Source organism: Moschus berezovskii, chromosome 12, assembly GCF_049115385.1.
Source record: "Moschus berezovskii isolate FMDL1 chromosome 12, NW_MosBer_1.0, whole genome shotgun sequence".
In the NCBI taxonomy this organism is placed as follows: Eukaryota; Metazoa; Chordata; class Mammalia; order Artiodactyla; family Moschidae; genus Moschus; species Moschus berezovskii.
The window spans coordinates 8,741,526-8,763,281 of NC_142471.1; the positions used below are offsets into that span (position 1 = coordinate 8,741,526).

General features: G+C 43.8%; 1 protein-coding gene across 1 annotated transcript in view; it reads right to left on the bottom strand.

The window, feature by feature from the left end:
* Nucleotides 1-21,756, bottom strand: part of NID1 (nidogen 1) — an 88,292-nt gene that overhangs the window by 33,288 nt on the left and 33,248 nt on the right. The window contains exons 5-10 of the mRNA XM_055425761.2: nt 20,563-20,712; nt 16,176-16,427; nt 14,406-14,606; nt 11,725-11,970; nt 9,819-9,962; nt 1,963-2,088 (exon numbers count right to left, since the gene is read on the bottom strand). Coding sequence (XP_055281736.2) covers nt 1,963-2,088; nt 9,819-9,962; nt 11,725-11,970; nt 14,406-14,606; nt 16,176-16,427; nt 20,563-20,712 — 1,119 coding nt within the window. The remainder of the gene's footprint in view (nt 1-1,962; nt 2,089-9,818; nt 9,963-11,724; nt 11,971-14,405; nt 14,607-16,175; nt 16,428-20,562; nt 20,713-21,756) is intronic.

Here is a 21,756-nt window from a genome sequence, read left to right on the forward strand (position 1 = left end):
ACTCTGTGTGGTTAAGTCTCAAAGGAGCCAATTAAAAGAAACAAAAGGCCAAGTAAAATGGAATGGCACAGGGGCTACTGATTGGGAGAAGCACTTGAACTCGATGATCTTCAGGTGGTTTTCATACTTTTTTCTGAGCAATGGGATCCATTACTCAAACAAAATGTTACTCGAAATTTCATATATAGGAAAATGAAATAGTCTGTCCATGGTTTACTTGTGTCCCTATTGGCAGATCCTAGGGTATCTCTAAGGGCTCCTTGGGACACAGGAAGCCCGTGATCCAGTCTAATCACCTCATTTTACAGGTGACAGAGAAGTTAAGTGTCCTCCTCAAAATCAAAAGCCTAGGAGTAGCCATTTGCTTACCACCTGTGTTACACCCCACTCTAGCCCTTCCACGAGCAGGGATGCCAGGAACAGCTGGAAACAGAAACCCAGGACACCATGCTTCACACATGTCTGTCCCAGCATTGTTCATGTCACCGCCCAAGGGTTAAAGGATCTGCCACCCAAGTTTGAGCCGAAATGTAATGTAAATGGTACTGCCACAAAAATAGACCTTTGAATCTCCTTCATTGAAAAAAGCAGAGAAAGTCAGGCCAAATTCACAGAAATTGTTGTTCTCAATGGGAAAAAAAAGATAGAGGTAACTTTAGCAGAGCTGAAATCTCAGCTCTGTGCAAAGGGGCCTGGCTGTGTCTCAGTACACAGATGTTTGGGTCATACTCAAAATATGAGAACGGCCTGTTCCCTCCGCCCTCAAGACACCACCTCACCCTGGGACCTTGGCAGCCTCATATGAGTTTCAAGACAGAGCAAACACAAAGCCTGCTAGGGTTCAGTAAATAGCAAGGAAGGGGCAAAGAGATGGTTCACTGATGCAGTGAAAGAGAAATATACTTTAAATTGGGAATAAATGTTGAGCTCAGATGCCCCCTTCAGCATGTTGCCCTCCAGACCTGGAAATATCCAAGAATCTTTGAACTTGAAAGTCTTGGAAACTACAGGTCAAAGTGCAGCAATGGGGAAAGGGGGTAAATTTAAACAATCTGGCTCTTTGTAGTTGGCCCATCATCACCACCAAAATTGTCAATGTAAAGCGTAATTAGCCCAATTAATGGCCTTAACTTCTAACTTAAAAAAATTTTTTTTGGCCACATTGCATGGCATGTGGGATCTTATTCCCCAGACAGGGATTGAATCCAGGCCCTCTGCCTTGGAAGGTGCAGTCTTAACCACTGGACCACCAAGGAAGTCCCCTTAACATCTAACTTTGATAGGCTATGAAATTATGCTAGTACTTGTGGCTTGTAAAAGGGAAATCCATAAACAGAAAGGCCCCAAATGAGTTTTAGATGCAAACCAAGAAGAATTTAATCAACAGCAGATAATGACACAAATACCTATAAGGTGTTCCCTCCACATGAATCCCAAGGCCACTGATTATCAGGAGAAACATGTCTAATTGTTTGAATAGCTATTTAGAGAATAATGGAAAGAATTAAAAGGAGTTTTATAAGAAGAGAATGGTATTACTAGTGTAGACAAATAACACTGCTTATGCCTTGTACCTGTGACTATCCAGGTAGTCAGAAGAAAGAAGCAGAGACTGATTCACTTTTGTAAACTGCCCTCCCCAACAACAAAACCAGGAATCTTCAATCTCAGACAGGATAATTACTGAGGCAATACCATCCACACAGGCGCTGACATACATCCTATGAACACTCGTTTTGAAAAGTCACCTACTCACAGACATAAAGAATAGACTTGTGGTTGCCTGGGGAAGGGAGGTGGGAAAGGGAAGGATTGGGACTTTGGGATTAGCAGATCCTAGATCCAGTTTGGATCTAGGTCCTACTGGGTAATGCAGGGAGCTATACTCAATATCCTGGGATAAACTATAATAGAAAATAATATGGTAAAGGAACATAAAATAAAGTCACCCACAGAACTTACCGACACATGTTCCCGCCTCTGAAAACCGGTAGCCCTCCACACACTCACAGCGGAAGGTTCCTGGGTGGTTATTGCAGATTGCGTGACTGCCACACACCGAGGGCTGCTCTGAACATTCGTCGATATCTAAAGCAAAAAAAACACCTCTCCCAACATCACTATACATAATAAAATAGAAAGTATTTTGGCCTGCAAATGGATCCATTTTAAAACACATGTTTAGCATTCCAAAAGTATCACTAAATACTTTCTTCTGTGCATAACTGGAGACAGTGATCCCAAGGCCCTCCTCATAAATAAAACTGTGCTTCTCCTACCCCCCCAACCCTTCCCACCTTCCATCTCCTGGAGTTAGTTGTTGACCGGGGGACCACTAACATCAGATGGGCACATCTGTGTTACAAAGACGTGCAGACAAGTCTCCAGGCTCTGAATAAGGTTCCTAAGCTACAAACTGTAATTAAATATGCTCTGGTGGTGCTAGTGGTAAAGAACCAGCCTTCAATGCAGGAGACATAAGAGATGCAGGTTCAGTCATTGGGTGGGGAAGATCCCCTGGAAGAAGGCATGCATTTTTGCCTGGGGAATCCCATGGACAGAGGCGTCTGGTGGGCTACAGTCCATGAGGTTGCAAAGAGTCAGACATGACTGATCACGCATGTGCCACCATCCTGACTTTAATGCACTAAAAGGCAAACCATTAACTCATAAGATTAAAAGTGATGTTCTCTCATAGGACAATTCTGCGGTCATCGAGTGGTATGACAGGAACAAAGAAATGCACATTTCAAAGCTGAACACATCCGTACATATACATGTGTTAGTCGCTCAGTGGTGTCCAACTCTTTGCGACCCCATGGACTGTAGCCCTCCAGGCTCCTCTGTCCATAGAATTCTCCAGCAGGAATACTGGAGCTGAACACAGCTAGGTTCAAATCCTGCCTCCTTTGGTGACTAGCTTGTGTGGTCCTGGAGAAGCTGCCAAATCACTCTGCCTCAGTTTCCCTGTTAGTAAGGACATACACTACTATTCATCTTGAGAAGTCCTTTTGAAGATTACAGAAAATAGATGCAAGCCTAACCTGCTCAAGAAATGTACCTATTAGGACTTGCTAGTGGTCCAGTGGTTAAAACTTCATGCTTCTAGTGCAGGGGCATGGGTTTGATCCCTGGTTGGAAAACTAAGATGTCTCATGTCATGTGGTATGGCCAAAAAAAGAAAAAAAATTAAAAATAAAAGAAATGTGCCTATTATTAAGTATAATACCTTTACCACCAGCATGGGGATGTTCCATTTCTAGAAACACAGCCCTTGGATGGCCACGGCATTGGGAGGCCAGTCTGTAATTATCACTACAGTAAGGCTGGTTGGCCCAGACAAAAAATCAAGCTGATCTGTCACCACCTTGGTTACCTGCCCACTGATGATTTGAAATAAACACAGTCACACAAGATCCCGCTGTGCCAGCCTCATTCTCAGGGTGTAGTTACTTCTGGCATTTTTCGAACTCTTGGAGATGCATGTGAGGAAGATTTCATAATGGTTGAGACCACACAACTCCCCTCCCCTCTCAACCTGCCCTCCTCAATTCCATAACATGAATCTTGCTTGTGCATCCACCTCCAATGGCCTGTCTAGCCAGTCTCTTCCCTGATGAGGCAAAAGTCCTGCTGGCTTATTAGACAATGCCACACAACACAAGCATTTTTTCCACTTCAGCCCCATAGTTGGACCTATACTCAGACAAAAACACAAACCAAATGGCATTCAGCTTTTTGAAGCTATACTGCAACATACATTTCTGTGACATACTTAAGATATAAGATCTCATATCACTTATATGTGGAATCTAAACTATGGCACAAATGAATAGCCATAAAACAGATCAAACCAGTCAATCCTAAAGGAAACCAATCCTGAATATTCATTGAAAGGACTGATACTGAAGCTGATGCTCTAATAGTCTGGCCACCTGATGTGAAGAGCCGACTCATTGAAAAAGACTCTGATGCTGGGAAAGATTGAGGGCAGGAGGAAAAGGGGGTGACAGAGGATGAGACAGTTGGATGGCATCACCAACTCAATGGACATGAGTTTGAGCAAACTCCGGGAGATGGTGAAAGACAGGGAAACCTGGTGTGTTGCAGTCCATTGGGTCACCGAGAGTTGGACATGACTTAACAACCGAAAAACAACAACAACAAAACAGAAACTGACTCATAGAGAACAGACCTGGGGATGCCAAGAGGCAGGGTAGGAGGAATGGACTGGGAGTCTGGGTTTGGTAGATGCAAACTATTACATTGAGAATGAATAAAAACCAAGGTCCTACTGTATAGCACAGGAAACTATATTCAATACCCTGAGATAAATCATGAAGGAAACGAGTATTCAACAAGCAAAGTATATATGTGTATAACTGAGTTCTTTACTGTATAGCAGAGATTGGCACAACACTGTAAGTCAACTATCAGTTCAGTTCAGTTCAGTCGCTCAGTCGTGTCCGACTTTTTGCGACCCCATGAATCACAGCATGCCAGGCCTCCCTGTCCATCACCAACTCCTGGAGTTCACTCAAACTCATGTCCATCGAGTCGGTGATGCCATCCAGCCAACCCATCCTCTGTCGTCCCCTTCTCCTCCCACCCCCAATCCCTCCCAGCATCAGACTCTTTTCCAGTGAGTCAACTCGTCGCATGAGGTGGCCAAAGTATTGGAGTTTCAGCTTCAGCATCAGTCCTTCCAATGAACACCCAGGATTGATCTCCTTTAGAATGGACTGGTTGGATCTCCTTGCAGTCCAAGGAACTCTCAAGAGTCTTCTCCAGCACCACAGCTCAAAAGCATCAATTCTTCAGCGATCAGCTTTCTTCACAGTCCAACTCTCACATCCATACATGACCACCGGAAAAACCATAGCCTTGACTAGACAGACCTTTGTTGGCAAAGTAATGTCTCTGCTTTTTAATATGGTATCTAGGTTGGTCATAACTTTCCTTTCAAGGAGTAAGCGTCTTTTAATTTCAACTATACTTCAATTTTAAAAAAAGGCTACAAGATGTCTGACCAGGGGACAAATCCAAGCACCGCTGGAAGGTTACAGAACAAAGCCCCTCTGAAGCCCCCTCTTAAGAAGCTGGAGCTAGGGTGGGATAGAGGGATATTCAGCAAGTGTGGCTTCCCAGCTCTATCTACCAGCTGCTGCCTCAGCAACATGGAAGGAAAAGCTCATTCTGGCTTCATTGTCTGCACTGCAGCTCTCAGAGGACACCCCAGGCCCAGATGTCTGGACACCCCATGCAGACTGCAGGGCTCCACAGCCAAGACTGAACTGCCAGAGCACAGAGCAGCAGTTTTCAATCACAGGGACAGAACACAATCACCAGGGGAAATTTTCCAAGCTTCATTTCCCCCTGGAAGGTTTTTTAAAAATTATTTATTTATTTGGCTGTGCTGGGTCTTAGTTGTGGCATGTGGGATCTTTAGTTGCAGTATGTGGGGATCTTAGTTCCTTGACCAGGGATGGAACTCAGCCTCCCTGCACTAGGAGTGCAGTGTCTTATCCACTGGCTACCAGGGAAGTCTGCCACTGGAAGGTTTATGGAAAGGGAGACTGCATGTTTCAAGAAAGCTTCTTAGGTGATTGGAAGGATGTTCTCTGGCAGGCCCTACTGGGAGAACCACTGGCAAATAGGATCTGGGGGCTCCTGGGATGAGGGAGGGAATGGTCCCGTAGCACCACTCCCACCTCCATGCAGGTCTACACATAAAATCCAAGCTGGGTGATGTCTTTTTTTTTTTTTACAGCAAAACACTAGCAATCTCCCTGCTGATATCTCACGGTCCTCATAGTTTGGAAATTCTTTGAATGCCTGATTGAAACCCTCTCTTCTGTAAATGGAGGCTAGGACTCGAATCCATTCTTCAGTACAAACAATGAACTAGTGATAACTGTTCCTTACAGAATATCACAATATCTCCTTGAAGATTATTCTTGTGTGTGGGTGTGTGCGCGTGTATACGCTCAGTCGTGTCCAACTCTTTGCGACCCAGTGGACTGCAGCCCTCCAGGCTCCTCTGTCCATGGAATTTTCCAGGCAAGAAAGCTGGAGTGGGTTGCCATTTCCTACTCCAGGGATCTTCCTGACTCAGGAATGGAACCTACGTCTCTTCTGTCTCCTGCATTGGCAGGTGGGTTCCTTACCACTGAGCCACCTGGGAAGTCCATTACTGTTCTTACTGGTCAATATCTGAACAACGTTTTCTCTAGGAAGAGATTTCCTCTCAAATAAATCATTCCCTAACCCAACAGGAAGATCCTGAATTATTCTTGTAATCACTGCTTCCGTTTTGACTTTTATTCCTGAGTGGCTACTTTTCACATATTTTCAAAAACTCTAACAAATAACAGTTTCTCCAGTGTGTCCTCCTCATAAATGCCAGGCTCTGGGAGGAGAACCGTCTCAGGACAGATTTGTTAAATGCCTTGAGTGCACTCAAAATTACTCAATGAGAGATTGTCCAAAACTCCTACAGCCTCCCAACTGAGAAATACAGGGAAGCCATCCTACCAGGCACCAGAGCTCTGATTCAACTGGAAATCTTCTCCAAATTACCTTGGATGGTCACCCTGCAGTGTCCAACCAACCCCATCCTTGTTCTGGATGTCATCTATCATTATATCAATGCAAGACACGCTGAATGACAAAGGCTCATCCTCATTCTTCTCTTCTGAGGCAGTTTCCAGGTCAAAATAATATGTGAAGTGATCTGCTTAATGCAATTTCCTACCAACAGCCTGGTGTCTCAATGCATTAATGCTAAGAGGCTTATTCTCGTGACCCAGAACAAAAAGTAGGAGGACTGGGAACAGACCTGCATTCCATGGTGCAAATCTGCCACGCTGAGGGCTAATCAGAGGGCAAAACCAAGTACACACAAACATGTCTTCATGGGCGAGGACCTAAGAAGGGGTTCCAGGACAGCAACACATCAATCCATAAAGCACGGCTCGTTGTGCCCTGGGAGATGGAGCAGCCAGCCAAAGCAGGATTAGCCAAAGGCTATGGCTTCAGTGAGGCAGGCACGGCAACCCACTCCAGTATTCCTGCCTGGAGACTCCTTTGGACAGAGGAGCCTGGTGGGCTACAGTCCATAGGCTCGCAAAGAGTTAGACACGACTAGAGCGACTGAGCACTCACACACATATGGCTTCAGCAGTTGGAGAAGACGGTTCCACGTTTTATTAACGGTCAGTTTGCTTAGGAAGCTTTAGCTGGGCTGCATAAAGATTAGAGTCAGAGGCTTCTGCTGGAGAAATGGGGTCGCCCCATCTCTGTGTGTTGTCTGGCAGGGCTCTGCTCACATACACATGGTATTATGCTGCTCTAAACCGGCCTGAGTCAATTCAGCCATTCAAGACTGGTGGGCTCTCTGGGGAAATCCTGGGAAACTGAAGATCGGACGTGAGAAGGAACTATGTCCCCGACGCAGCGGTATGTTACGAGGGAAACAAGTCTCAGACTGAACTCTGTCACACGGACAAAGTTATCAGCAAGCTGGCTGAACCATCGTACAAGCTGTTCCTGTAAGCCTAGTTTCTGTCCTTCATCCTTTCAGACGTTCCAGTGAGCACCGTCCGTAAATTTCACTCTGATGCAAATGCAGCATGATCAGCTAACCTTCACATTAAATCAGCACACTAAAGCTGCCATTAATTGGAGGCATTCAGGGTATTCAATTCAGTGGATTCCAGACCAGAGGCATCATTCCCGTACTCCACATTCTGCTGGGCTCCCAAGATTATTTTGGCTGCAGTCATTCAAGGGGGCTGCTCATCATTCTAACCAAACAGACATGTGCACACTACCCATTTCACTAGGGAAGCTCACCTCTAGCATTCCTTACATTTGTTGGTGAGCCTACCATGGCAGGTTAAGGAAGCATTCGACATTGTGGGTTTTTGTTTTGGTTTTTGGTCACAAAGCTCAGCTTGTGGGATCTTAGTCCCCCAGTCAGGGATCAAACCTGTGCCCCTTGCAGCAGGAGCTCAGAGTCCTAACCACTGCACCACCAGGGCATTCCGAGCATTTGATATTCTTACACTAGTTGCATCTGTGTGGATTTTTCATCGAGATAGGAATCAACTGTCTTTTGGTGGTGAATTAAATTTTAGTAACAAACATAAATATCAAGCTGTTTCTGTGAAAGCATTCAAAGTGAAATTATAAGTAATAAGTATTATACAATGAAGACAGTGGAATATAGGCACGTGAGTCAGGTACTCAAGGTCCAACATTCTAATATCTTTGGTTCAAGTTTCTCATCTGTAAAAATAGGAATCAACTTTCCACCCATTAGGGTGGCCGCTATCAAAGAAACAAGTGTTGGCAAGGATGTGCAGAAATTGCAGCCCTTGTGTACTGGCGGTGGGATGTAAAACGATGCAGCTGCTGTGTAAAACATTGTGACGGTTCTTCAAAAAAGTCAAACACAGAACTGATGTGATCCAGCAATTCTACTTCTGGGTATATCCCCAGAAGAGTTGAAAGCAGAGTCTTAAACAGATATTTGTACCCCCACGTTCACAGCAGAAATATTCACAAGAGCCCAAGAAGTGAAGCAACCCATCTGTCCACAGACAAATGAAGGGTTTTTTGTAAAAAAACAAATATATGCATACCATGGACTATTTCTCAGTTTTAAAAAGGAGGGAAGGGGGAAAGGGGGAAGGGACAAACTGGAAGATTGGGATAACACAAACACACTACTATATATAAAATAGATAACTAATAAGGACCTACTGTTATGCACAGGGATCTCTACTCAATACCCTGTAATGGCCTAAAAGGGAAAATAATCTAAAAAAGAGTAGATACATGTAAATGTATAACATATCACTTTGCTGTACAGCTGAAACTAATACCACATTGTAAATTGACTATAGTCCAATAAAAAAATTTTTTTTTTAAAGTAAGGAAATAGTGACACAAGCTACAATACGTATGAACCTTGAGGATAGGATGCTATGTGAAATAAGCCAGTCACAAAAGGACAAACAGTGCATGATTCCACTTACATGAGTTACCTAGAGTCCTGGAATTTGTAGAAAGTAGTATGGAGGTTGCCAGGGGCTAGGAAAGTCATTATTTAATGGCAATAGAGCTTCAGTTTTGCAAATGAAAAGAGATCTGGACATGGACAGTGGTGATGGTCACACAACAACGTGAAAGTACTTAATGCCACTGAACACTTAAAAATGGTTAGAATGATCAATTTTATAATATGTGCACTTTACCACAGTTAAAAATAATTTTTAAAAGATAGAAATGAAAACATCTATCTCATCAGAGTTGCTGAATTAGATGAGATGGTGTTTGTGAAGCCCCTAACACAACAATGTTACTAACAGTTATGGTCACATGCTAAGTCACTTCAGTCATGTCAGACTCTGTGACCCCATGGACTGTAGCCCACCAGGCTCCTCTGTCCCTGGAAGTTTCCAGACAAGCATACTGGAGTGGGTTGTCATTTCCTACTCCATATGGTCATATTTATGTGTGTCATAAGCAGCCCTGACTTTCTCTTTCCTTTAAACCTGCGTATTCTCAAGATGAGGTGGTGTATGGCCTTATAAATTCTGATCTGCTGCTTAGAGTCAGGGCATCTGATCAGATGATGAAAGAGCCAGGACCCTTAACATCGTGGGGAAACACCGAGCGTGGGGCTTAAACAACTCGGCATGCCGTCAGTGTTTATCTCCCCGGTGTTTCCTTGCCTCTCCCAGCTCTCCGCTTTCCAGGATCTGTCTGCCCCCTGCTAACCTCCCCACACACGTCAGAGTGAATGGCTGTACCGTAGCAAGTCCGTCCGTCTCCTCGGAAGCCAATGGAGCACTCGCAGGTGAACTGGGTCCCTGGGCCAGGGCGACAGGCTGCGTTGGCATCACATCCGTGACTTCCAATGTAGCAAGGATTCTGAAGGGCGTCAGGGGAGCCATCTGCGAAGGTGGAGACATTGAAACCCCATGAGGATTCAGAAACACTTACAGGTTACCTCCTCCCCCAGAAAGTAGGACAGGATTGATGACCAGGAGACCTGCCGACTCCTGCTCACTTGGAGTGGGATCGGCAAACTACATCCCTTTGGACTCATGTCTATTTTTATAAAGTTTTATTAGAAATCGGCCACATGCATTCACTTGCAAGTGGTTTATGGCTGTTTTTGTGCTTCTGTTGTAGAACTGCACTCATGACAGAGACTGCATGACGAGCAAAGCCTCCAATATTTGCTGTTTGGCCTTTTAAGAAAAAATATGCCAACCCCTGATGCCTGGAGCTACAGTGGTCAAAGGAGTGAGAGAAACACCTGCCCTCTTCTGGTGTATGGAGAGCCAAGGGCCACTCTGACCAGCTGGAGAAGTGACCTGGGTATGGAGGGAGAACCAAAATAACTGAGACAGAGAAATACCACACCCAGACACCAAATATGCAGAACCTCTAGGGCTTAAAGATTTCGACTATGTGAGGCCTTGAGGCTGGGCTGTCACACTAGCTCCAGCTTTTTCCCAGACCAGACCAGACCCCAGCTCCACACTGTGCTGTCCCAGGGCAGAGAGCTTGCTGTAGGCTCTGAGCCTGACTTTTAGCAGATTTGGTTTGGATTTCCCCTAGCCCTGAGCACATATTCCTTTCACAGTGAGCGTCAAGAATTTTTAAAAATAGGCACATGAAAAGACGCTCAATACCACTAATTATTAGGTAAACGCAAATAAAAACTACAAGGGGTACTACCTTTCACCAGTCAGAATGGCCATCATTGAAAAGTCTACACATAACAAATGTTGGAGAGGGTGTGGAGAAATTGGAACCCTCCTGCACTGTGGCGGGAATGTAAATTTGTGTAGCTACTATGGAACACGGTATGGAGGTTCCTCAAAAAGCTAAAACTAGAGTTGCAATATGACCCAGCAATCCCACTTCTGGGCATATATCCAGACAAAACTACAAAAAGATACATGTACCTATGTTCATAGCAGCACTATTCACAATATCCACGACAGGGAAGAACCTAAACGCCCAGTGACAGATGAATGGAGAAAGATGTGGTACATATATACAACAGAATATTACTCAGCCATAAAAGGGAAAAAGGAATGAAATAATGTCATTTTGCAGCTGCACAGATGAACCTAGAGACTACCATACTAAGTGAATAAGTCAGAAAGACAAACAGCTATGTTATCATTTATATGTGATAAATATGACACAAATGAACTTATTTACAAAACAGAAACAGACTCACAAATACAGACAACAGACCTGTGTTGTCAAGTCAGGGGGGCAGGGGTGGGGGAGAAGGGGAGGGTAGGACTGGGGAGTTTGGGATTAGCAGATACAGACTATTACATATAGAATGGTAGGGAATGGATGAAGAACAAGGTCCTACTGTTCAGCACAGGGAACTATATTCAACATCCTGTAATAAATCATAATGGAAAAGAATAGAAAATAAATACATATATAAAAATAAATGCCCAGCTGCAGGCAGGTACAGCCCTTGAATGGTCTACTCTTTACCTTAGGTTTTCTAAGGATCATAGATGAGAAGCTGTGTATTTCTGTCGGGAGCTATTTTAGCATGACTTTCTTCTTACCGAGAGCAAAGATGAAAACAACACGTCAAAAGCACAGAGAGGGCCATGCAGGTGGACACACACACACACACACACACGACGCCCAGTCTGAGCCGCCACCTCTTACCCCTCACAGGACCAATGGAGTTGCTGAGAGCATAGCGCAGGATCCTCTCCTCCTGGTTGTACAGGACAAACACGCTGTCCACGGAGAGCTGCTGGGTGCTGGGCAGGACCGGCCGGGAGTCATCGTGGAGGCACTCTTGGAAGGTGATGGTCTGGCGCCACTGGTAGGTGTGGCTGTGCGAGGGGGCAGTGCCATCTCGCTCGGGCTCCGTCACCGTGTACTCCCGGGTGGAGGACGAGGTGATCACTGGACACGGGTGGCAAGCAGGGAGACAAGAGGAGAGAGCTTGAGGATGCAAGAGGCTTAGGACATGAAAATCATCAGCAGGGCTTCCCTGGTGGCTCAGTGGTGAAGAATCTGCCTGCCAATGCAGGGGACACGGGTTCGATCCCTGGTCCAGCAAGATCCCACATGCTGTGGAGCAGCTAAACCCCTGTGCCAAAACTATTGAGCTGGTGCTCTAGAGCCCAGGAGCTGCAACTACTGAAGCTCTGGGACCCTAGAGCTGGTGTCCCATAACAAGCGAAGCCACTGCGATGAGATGCCTGCCCACCACAACTAGAGAGTGGCCCCCACTAGCCGAAAGTAGAGGAAAAGCTTGACCAGAAATGAAGACCCAGCAAAACCCAAAATAAATAAATAAAATCATCAGGAGTATTCGCTGCTCATAATGCGACCAGATGAGAGGTCAGATGGAACAGGATAAATAAGACCATTTATTTCAGTGTTGAGATTCATTCCGCTACCTAGATTTCTTATTATTGCTGTTATTTGCATTAGGAATATTTATTGTTTTTTCTCGTCAAGTGTTTCTCTGTAAGTTCCTTAGTCAACCCATGGACTAAGGCCTGATGGGAAGAGCACCAGCTTGGAAGATACGAGAGAATTCACAACTTGCACCTTCATTCACAAGGAGCATGATCACAGACCAGTTACTAATTTCTTTATCCTGTTTCCTTTATAACATGGACTGTGGTAAGGATGAGATGATGTATATAAAATTTCTGGAATCAAGCAAGCTAAGACTCTATAAGACAAACTACCATTTATGGAGCACTGACCACGTGACGAGTCGAGTGCTAACTGCTTTCTATGGGTTATCTCACTTAGGATTCAATAAATAGTGGCTGCTATAAATAACCCTAGATTAAACAGTTCTCTGATGTATAAAAATGAGACACTAATAGGTTTCAGTAGCCAATTTCTATAAATTACTATAGAGCTGTGAGCAAATCTCAATAGAGAAGAGAGACAGACTTCCCTACTCAGAAGAGAGCTAGTTTACTTTTGGCCCATGCAGTGAAAAATCTTGACTTCCTATTTAAAAAAAAGAAATACAAAAGGCTCTTTATATTTGTGTGCTCTGCTATAGTTGGTTATAAAAGCCAGAGGATAAATAAAAGACTGATGTAAGCTGCCTCTTGTCCAGCTCCCACGTGCTGGACTGCCAGAAACACCATCTGGTCACAGCCGGGCTTGCAGGTGGGGTCCTGATACTCCTCCCACCTCCCACCCACCCTCTCATTTTCCCCGGGAGAGCCCGAGCAGGCCACGAGTCATGGTAATTGGTACCACCTTTCTAGATGGCAATTTAATAAGAGACTTTAAAGAGTTTCCTTTGACTCATCGCTTCTATTTCTAGGAATTTGGTCAGAAAAGAATCAGAAATTTTGGTCAAGGTTTATGATGAAGATGATCATTGCAACTCATGGAGACAAGGAAAAACTGGAAATAATGTAAGCTTTAGAAGAGAATGGTTTAAATTGATAGCCATACAATAAAATGGTATAGATTCATTAAAAAGTGTTTGTAAAGCCTATTTAATGGAACTATCAAGCAGTCGTGATTTGACCTAACTGGAAAAGTGAACGTACAGTAATGTGGTATGATTGCAATTTAAATTGAAACTATATACTTGACTGTAGAGTATACAATAGTATTGCATCAATGTTGAACTTCCTGATTTTTATGATTGTACTGGGACCATGAGAGAACATTCTTGTCATTAGAAAAAACATGTGAAATATTGTAAAATATTTAGGAGATGCAGGATCACAGCATCTACAACTTACTCTCTCTTATATATAAGGAAGGGAGAGAACAATAAGGAGAATGGAGCAAAATGTTAACAATTGGTGACGCTGGGGAAATGATATGTGGGTATTGTGCTATTGTCAACTTTTTGTGAATTTTTTAAAAACTACAAATACAATTATTTTATTCTGAAATTATATAATATGATGAGCTATTTATGTTGGGCTGGTAAATATGTTGATATATATGTGAATATATGTGTAATATACATATGTTGGGATATTTTTATATATAAAGAGAAATACATGATTTTTCATATATAAGGATAGAATACGTGTTGATATATAAATATATACATGTAAGGTATATATACATTGGGATATATTTTGTATATAAGGAAAAGGCTGAAAAGAAATACACTTAATTTAATAATCATGTCCCGGTTTTAGGTCTGTAAGTTATGCTTATTTTCTTTTCTGCACTAAAGTCTCTCCAATGAGCATGCTCAATGTCTGTAATTAAGGGAAGGTGATCTGAATAAGGTAACCCCTGAGTTTTGCTTTCTGGAGGCCAGGAGACAGCACGAGCTGAGGCTGGAGTCCATGTGCAGCACTGCCCTGGGATGCAGGATGCGGGACGTGGCTCACCCTGCCGTGAGTAGTGGTAGAGCTCCGTGTAGGGTTCGATGTGCACCGAGGAGCCAAAGGCGATCTGCGGCACACGGCCCTCCAGCTCCGTGTCAATGGTCAGGTGTCCGTGCTCATCAATGCCGCTGAACTGCTGCTTAATGATCAGCTTGTCCGGGTGCCCCACAAAGGTCACCTCAGCCTGGCGGGTGAACTCCCCCCCTGCAAAGCAAGGTCAGTCTGTCACTTTGCTGTCAAAGAAGTCACACTCATGCCTGCCCAGACTCATGGTGGGGACAGGCTCACACCTCCTCTACAGATGCTTTAGTCTGGTGAGTAGAAATAGGGCTGGTGATGTCAAGGAAAGAGCTGGGCCATCCTTGCAGCCCAACTCAGTCACGCACAAGAAACAAAAGCCATTTCCCATCTGAAAACCAGCTTCTGAGATGGGTGGGCTCAGGATTTGTGCTGGAAAAAGCAGGGTATCAGGGTTTGTGTTCAGTACTGGTTGGATGAACTTGAATGAGTTCCTTAAACCCACTGAGCCTCCATTTCCTGATGATGAAAATGGTGTACAATATCTATCTTGCGGAAATTAGATAAGTATGTTAAAAAGTGCTCTGCCAAATGTTAAGTACTCTAAGACATCAGTTAGGGGGATGACTATTGTTCACAGATAAGCCCCAGCCAGGATGGGTGGGTTGTTCAGGGCAAACCATCACCAAGTCCAGATATCATCCTAGGAGACATACCATGGGTGCTGGCTCAGAACGTCCCCTTAGTCTATGCAGGGCAGCAGCCCAACAAGCAAGGAAAAAATACTCCACCTTCCTCCCTTTTCTACATTTGCAGTCTCCCCTGATAGCATGGCTGGTAGCTATTTCATGATATGTGAAAATTATATGAAATTTACATTTCAGTGCCCATGAATAATTTCATTGGAACACAGTCATGCTCATTCATTTGTGTATTATCTATGCCTGCTTTCAACTGATAACAACAGAGCTGAACAGCTGCAACAGAGAACAAAAAGCCTAAAATATTTAGGCAAAGCTTAAAATATTTATTCTCTGGCCCTTTGCAGAAAAAGCCTGACAACTCCTGCTTTACAGTCCCCAGGTCCAGGCAGATATCCTGCTGATAACACATGTTCTGGGGCAGTTAAGAAGGACCATTGTAGAAACAAATATTGCTGTTGTAGGGAATTCGTAAAGATTACCTCTGTCTCCCTGAAGTTGATGTAAGTTACAAAGTACCTTCAATTTAAATCAACCCACATACAAAGCCCCACCAATATGAAACTGCTCCCTGATCAAAATGCAATTCTAGATAGTCTTAATTAACGTATTATTGTTGTTCAGTCGTTCAGTCATGTCCGACTCTTTGTGACCCCATGAACTGCAGCACGCCTGGCTTCCCAGTCCTTCACCATCTCCCGGAGTTTGCTCAGACTTATGTCCATTGATGTCATCTAGCCATCTCATCATCTCTCGCCCCCTTCTCCCCTTGCCCTCAATCTTTCCCAGCATCAGATTCTTTTCCAATGAGTCGGTTCTTCACTTTGAGTGGCCAAAGTAATGGAACTTCAGCATCAGTCCTCCCAATGAATATTCAGGGTTGATTTCCTTTAGGATTGACTGGTCTGATCTCCTTGTATACTAATGAAAAACTTTATGATTTTACCCCAACACCTTATTTCCAGAGCCACAAAATACTTATTTGTAACTTATTTGCAGACACATAGAGTTCCCTTTCCATTCAACCCAGCCCGTTAATTTTAAGGTCAATTACCTGTGATGCTGAAGCCATTCTTGAATCCATCTTGCTCCACTGCAAACATCCATCCAATGATGCCTCCAATAGGGGCCAGAGGAAGCAGAGAGTACCCGACAGTCTCAGGAATGGTGCTGATGGCTGTGTAGGACCGCCCATGGTTCATCACCACGTAAGAATGGAGGTCGGTATTCTCAAAGACAATGGGAACCTGGCTGTCCCCCACAAAGATCCTCCCTTTCACCTTGCCGTTAACTCGCTGGGGGGAACCTGAACGAGAAACACAGAAAGAAGCCAGCCCTTCAGAATAGAATAGTGTGTCTGTACCTGTAAAGCAAAGAGCCCAACAGTGCTGGGGTAAAGGGCTTTTGGGGTAAGTGAAAGAAGTCAGTCTTCCCAAGATGAAGGCAGTCCCTGCAGCTGTGTCTATGAGCTGTAGAAATTCCAACTTTCTTCCTGTCTTCCATACTGATGGCTAATGGATAGCAGGAAAGTGGGACCCATTGTATGATGAAGGAACATCAGAGGCAAATAAAACAATTTCAGGAGAACAGCATCATGGATGATCCAGAACTAGCTGATATATAACTAATTACTTTTGAGAATATCAGGGACAGCATTAGTCATTTCACTGGGACAATGCGGCTAAACTGGATGGGACACTAGGTTGTCTGATTTACAACATATCTTTTTTAAAAAATAATAACTATTTGTAGCTGAGCTAGGTCTTTGCTGCTGTACATGGGCTGTTTTTAGATGCAGTATGCAGGGGCCGTGGGAGCTGCTCTTCGTTGCGAGGTGCGGGGTTCTCACTGCAGCGGCCTCTCTTGTTTCGGAGCACGGGCTCTAGGTGCCCGGGCTTCAGTAGTTGTGAGGCACGGGTTTAGTTGCTCCACAGCATGTGCAGCCTTCTTGGATCAGGGATCAAATCCATGTCCCCTGCACTGGCAGGTGGATTCTCACCTACTGGGCCACCAGGGAAGTCCCTAAGACTCTTAGGGACTTCTCTTAAAGAACATCTCTGGCTCAAATATAAGTTGGCCGATCTGGGTCCTAGGCCTTCACTCAACCCAAGCCAGATAGAAGCAGCCACAGCGGGTATTGCAGGTCACACAAATATGCCCTCTGACTCAGAACCAGCTTGTGGGCTAGGGTATGTTTGTTGTTGATCATTTCCTTTAGATAACTGGGAAAGATGTGAAACTTACTATGGCATATTTAAAACCTTTCTTCATATATTACCAAATAGTATATGTAGGACACCATTTAAAAAAGTTGCATTAATGATAAATGCTAGCATACTCATAGAGGAAAAATGTCTGAAGAGAGTTACACAAAATTGCTAACAGAGGTTAATTCAGGGTGATATGGTGAACTTTCATTTTCTATACTATATATCTCTATAATGTTGGGATATTAATAAATTGCATGTATTTATTATTGCTTAATCAGGAAAAGAAAAAAAAATCTCAAGAAATTAAGTTGTTCTTGTATTTGAATAAGAAAATGGAAGGTTGCCATATGACCCAGCAATTCCAACTCCTGAGTATATAACCAAGAAAACAGAAAACATATGTTCACTTGAAAACTTGTGCATGAATGTTCTTAGCAGCATTATTCATTAATAGCCAAAATGGGAAAGCACTCATATGTCCATCAACTGATGCACAGATAAACAAAATGTGGAAAATCCACACAATAGAATATTATTTAGCTAGGAAAAAGGATAAGGTACTGATACATCCTAAAACATGGATACACCCTGAAAACATTATGCCAAGTAAAAGAAGCCAAACACAAAGGTCCCATGATACATGATTCCATTTATATGGAATGTCCAGAACAGGAAAACCCACACAGACAGACAGCAGATTAGGTGTTGACAGAGCCTGGGAATGAGGATGAATTGAGGGTGGCAGCTAAAAGATCCAAGTTTCCTTCTGGCATGACGAAAATGCTCTACAATTAGAGGTAACAGTTGGATAACTTAGTGAATATACTGAAAACCACCAAACGATATACTTTGATTGTGTTACTGACATCTTAAAAAAAAAGCTGAAGAGGTAAGTACATCAGGTTTGATGGAGAATTAAATTCTATCACTTATTGATTGTACACATCATGTTGCTCTTCCTAGACTGTAAATGACTAGAGACAGGACCTTCACACCAACTCCCTGGTTCCATCATAGCAGAGCTTTCTGTACATGGTAAGTTCTCAGTAAAGTTTGTAGACTAACCTCAGACAAATGAGCTCTCATCCAAGCACCATCGCCTGTGTTCTAAAGACTTTCTGCTGTGTTTAATATACCCTAGGACTTCCCTGGTGGTTCAGATGGTAAAGAATCCACATGCAATGTGGGAGATCTGAGTTTGATCCCTGGGTTGGGAAGATCCCCTGGAGGAGGACATGGCAACCCACTCCGGTATTCTTGCCTGGTGAATCCCCATGGACAGAGGAGCCTGGTGAGTTACAGTCCATGGGGTCGCAAAGAGTCACACACAATTGAGCAACTAAGCACAGCACAGCTGCTAAACAGGGTCACTGAGGGACTTCCCTGGCAGTCCAGCAGTTAAGATTCCACACTTGCACTGGAGGGGGCATGGGTTCAAACCCTGGTTGGGCCTTCATGCCACACGGTGTGGACCCCAAAGCAACAAAAGCCCCCAAAACAAGGTCACTGACAAGCCAAGGCAGATTCGACACACGGAGTATTTCTGCACATAAACTGTGTCATTACACTGGGGGAATGCTATGAGGTTAGAAGACTAAGATCGAAAAAATGCCTCCCCCAAACAGTTACAGAAACAAGCAGGAAAGCCAAGGGAAGAAAACCAAATTTTTTCCATCAAACTTGGAGCTAGAAAAATATTTCAAAAGTAGTAAGATTCCAACAAATATTTAAACCACAAAACTATGACAGGGCGTGTTTAGAACGTCAAAAAATGCAGCTGAGCAATCTTTCATAGCCAAGCTTGCTGCCAAATGCAACCTGTCAGCATTTCCAGCTCTGACTTTTGGAATGGAAAGAGCTCATGAGATCGATCTTTGAGAAGAAGGGTTCATTGTAAATTGTGGAAGTTCTTCCCAGGGCAAGCAAAATATAAAAGCCAAGCCTAAAACAATGCAGCAAAAGCATGTCATTCCTGGGGCAATGGGCAAGAAAAGAGATAACACATTTATAGATGTTAAAAACATCCCCCCAAATTAATATGCAAAGCAGACAGAATTTTCTGTCCTTGCTAAAGATAGTATTTAACAAAACTAATTGTGACCTAGAAGGAACTCTTTTTCTTGGGAACCTTTCTTTTTTTTAAGCAAATTAAAATAACTGACTTAACTTTAGCTATGGCAGGAAATCTGAAAAACAGAAAAGCATTCCTCCAACTGAGTTTTATTTAGTCATATTTTGCCAAGCAACTGAGGTTCCTCCTTAAACACATGAGGAAAATGACGGGTGACAAGTGGAGTGATCTGGCATCTGCAGAGACAGGTGTTCAGTATGGTTTGTTTTATTTTTGTTTTCATTCTAATTTATGGTCTTGGGTTCTCATAAGTCTCCCTCTCTAAGTGAACTCTTATCTGGACCCTCGAGACTTTTGCAGAGATTTTTCAGAACATCTGAGAACATCAAGACTGGTTGATCCTTTTTGGGGGTGCAGAGCTCAGGACTGATGCCAGCCCACAGCCAAGTATGTTTTGGAGTTGACAGCACAATGGGTCTGGTCTCCAAAGTTAGCGGTGATGCGCCCCTTCTGCTCCTCCATCGCCATGCTGGGGTTCCAGGGACACAGGGACAGGAATACCAGAGAGAAGGGGGACTGGAATAGTCCTTACCCCCTACATATTGCTTTGGTCAGGAAGTTCATTTGGTTTTAAGTACAAATAAAAGACACATTTTTCATTTTCACCAAGACCTTTACTGAACAAAGTACTTACTGAACAAACTTTTGGGCCAACCCAACATTTTGGTCTTCACCAGCCCACCATGGCCGTGCTGGAGTTGAACCACCATCAGCACAGTCTGAGCAATGCCACAAGAAGAGGTTTGAAAGAAATGGAGGAAAACGAGAGGGGCTGACAATTCATGGTCCAGGTTGCATAATTTCAGCATTTCAGCCTGAAGATGGGTTCTCAACGGCCATCATTCCAGAGATGGAGAAACACCACAGGAAAGAAAGAGGCCTCCCCTTATTAGAAAAAGGGCATTCCCCGGGACCACCCCCACCCCAACAGAGAAACACAGGCAAGCTCGAGCAACGAGACGAAAGATCACTGCCCAGCTGAAAACACCACCTACCTTTGGAGATCTGGGTAAAGGCAAGACTTCAAAACAAGCACCGACACAAAATCTCCACTCCTCCCTTTCCTCCCCCTTAAAAAGGATCAGACAAAGGCACAGTACCTTCTGCAACGCACTGCCGGCCGTTCCCCGTGTAGCCAGCAACACAGTAGCAACAGAAGCCGGTGGCCAAGTCCCTGCACTGCGCGTGCACAGAGCACTGGTGTCTGTTGTTGGTGCACGTCTGCCGGGAATCCGTGTTGTAGCTGAAAACTGCTCGGAGAGAACACAGCACAAGTAAGCGCTTCACCGGGCTCTGGACGAGGAGGTTTTAGAACACCGCACCCTCAGCTGTGCAAGACTGGACATCTGCTCAGGCCGTTCAGACACAGGGCCCTCTACCTGCAGCCACTTAACTAATCCAGTGGTTCCATCACTCAAATCACTGAGGCATGTGGGTCTAAAAGGAGTTTGAGAAATCACATGGGTGAATTATTACTATTTTAATTTTTACTTTTAGGCTGTGCCATGAGGGATGTGGGATCTTCAGTTTCCTGACCAGGGATTGAACCTGCTCCCCTTGCGATGGAAACATGGGGTCTTAATCATTGGACTGCAAGGGAAGTCGCAAGGGTGAATTTTTAAAAAATGCTATAATCCAATGTCCTTAGTATCAATGAATCAATATTGGGTGATAGCTGTCCAATGTCAATCTTAATATGGCATCCATTAAACGTCATCAGATACGCATCAGACCAACCTTTCTAATAAAAACAGCATCAAATTTGGGTGCAGACGTTAAAATACTTTAAAATTATTTTTTATCGTGATAAAATACATACAACATAAAATGTGCCATTTTAATGAGCTTAAAGTATTTTAAACTTTTTGGCCCCATTCTTCTCACCAGGGAATAAATCAGAAGCTCTTAGAGTTAAAAGCTGTTTAGAAATAATTCCTCAGTCATACCTGCTCTAACAGCCTTTGGCCCAAGAAACATGAATTTCTCCCTAGCGCAAATGGCTCTCCCTCCCAGGTTGATTTTATTAGAATGATGAGCCAGCTCATTAAACTTAAAAATGCAGAGACACTAATTTGGAATGAATTCAAAAGTACAAGAAGGGATGAACTTTTGGAGGGGATAATGACCCAATTTATAATCATTATGAGTGAAAATAAAAGTAAAGTTTGACCTCAGGTAGATTCCAGGAGTTCTACACACCCAGAAGGGAATTTCCTGGATATATAAATGGCATCTGGAGCCAAGAACACTTGGGCCCTGAGCTGAATGCACGTGATGCTACTGACTGTTTAAGC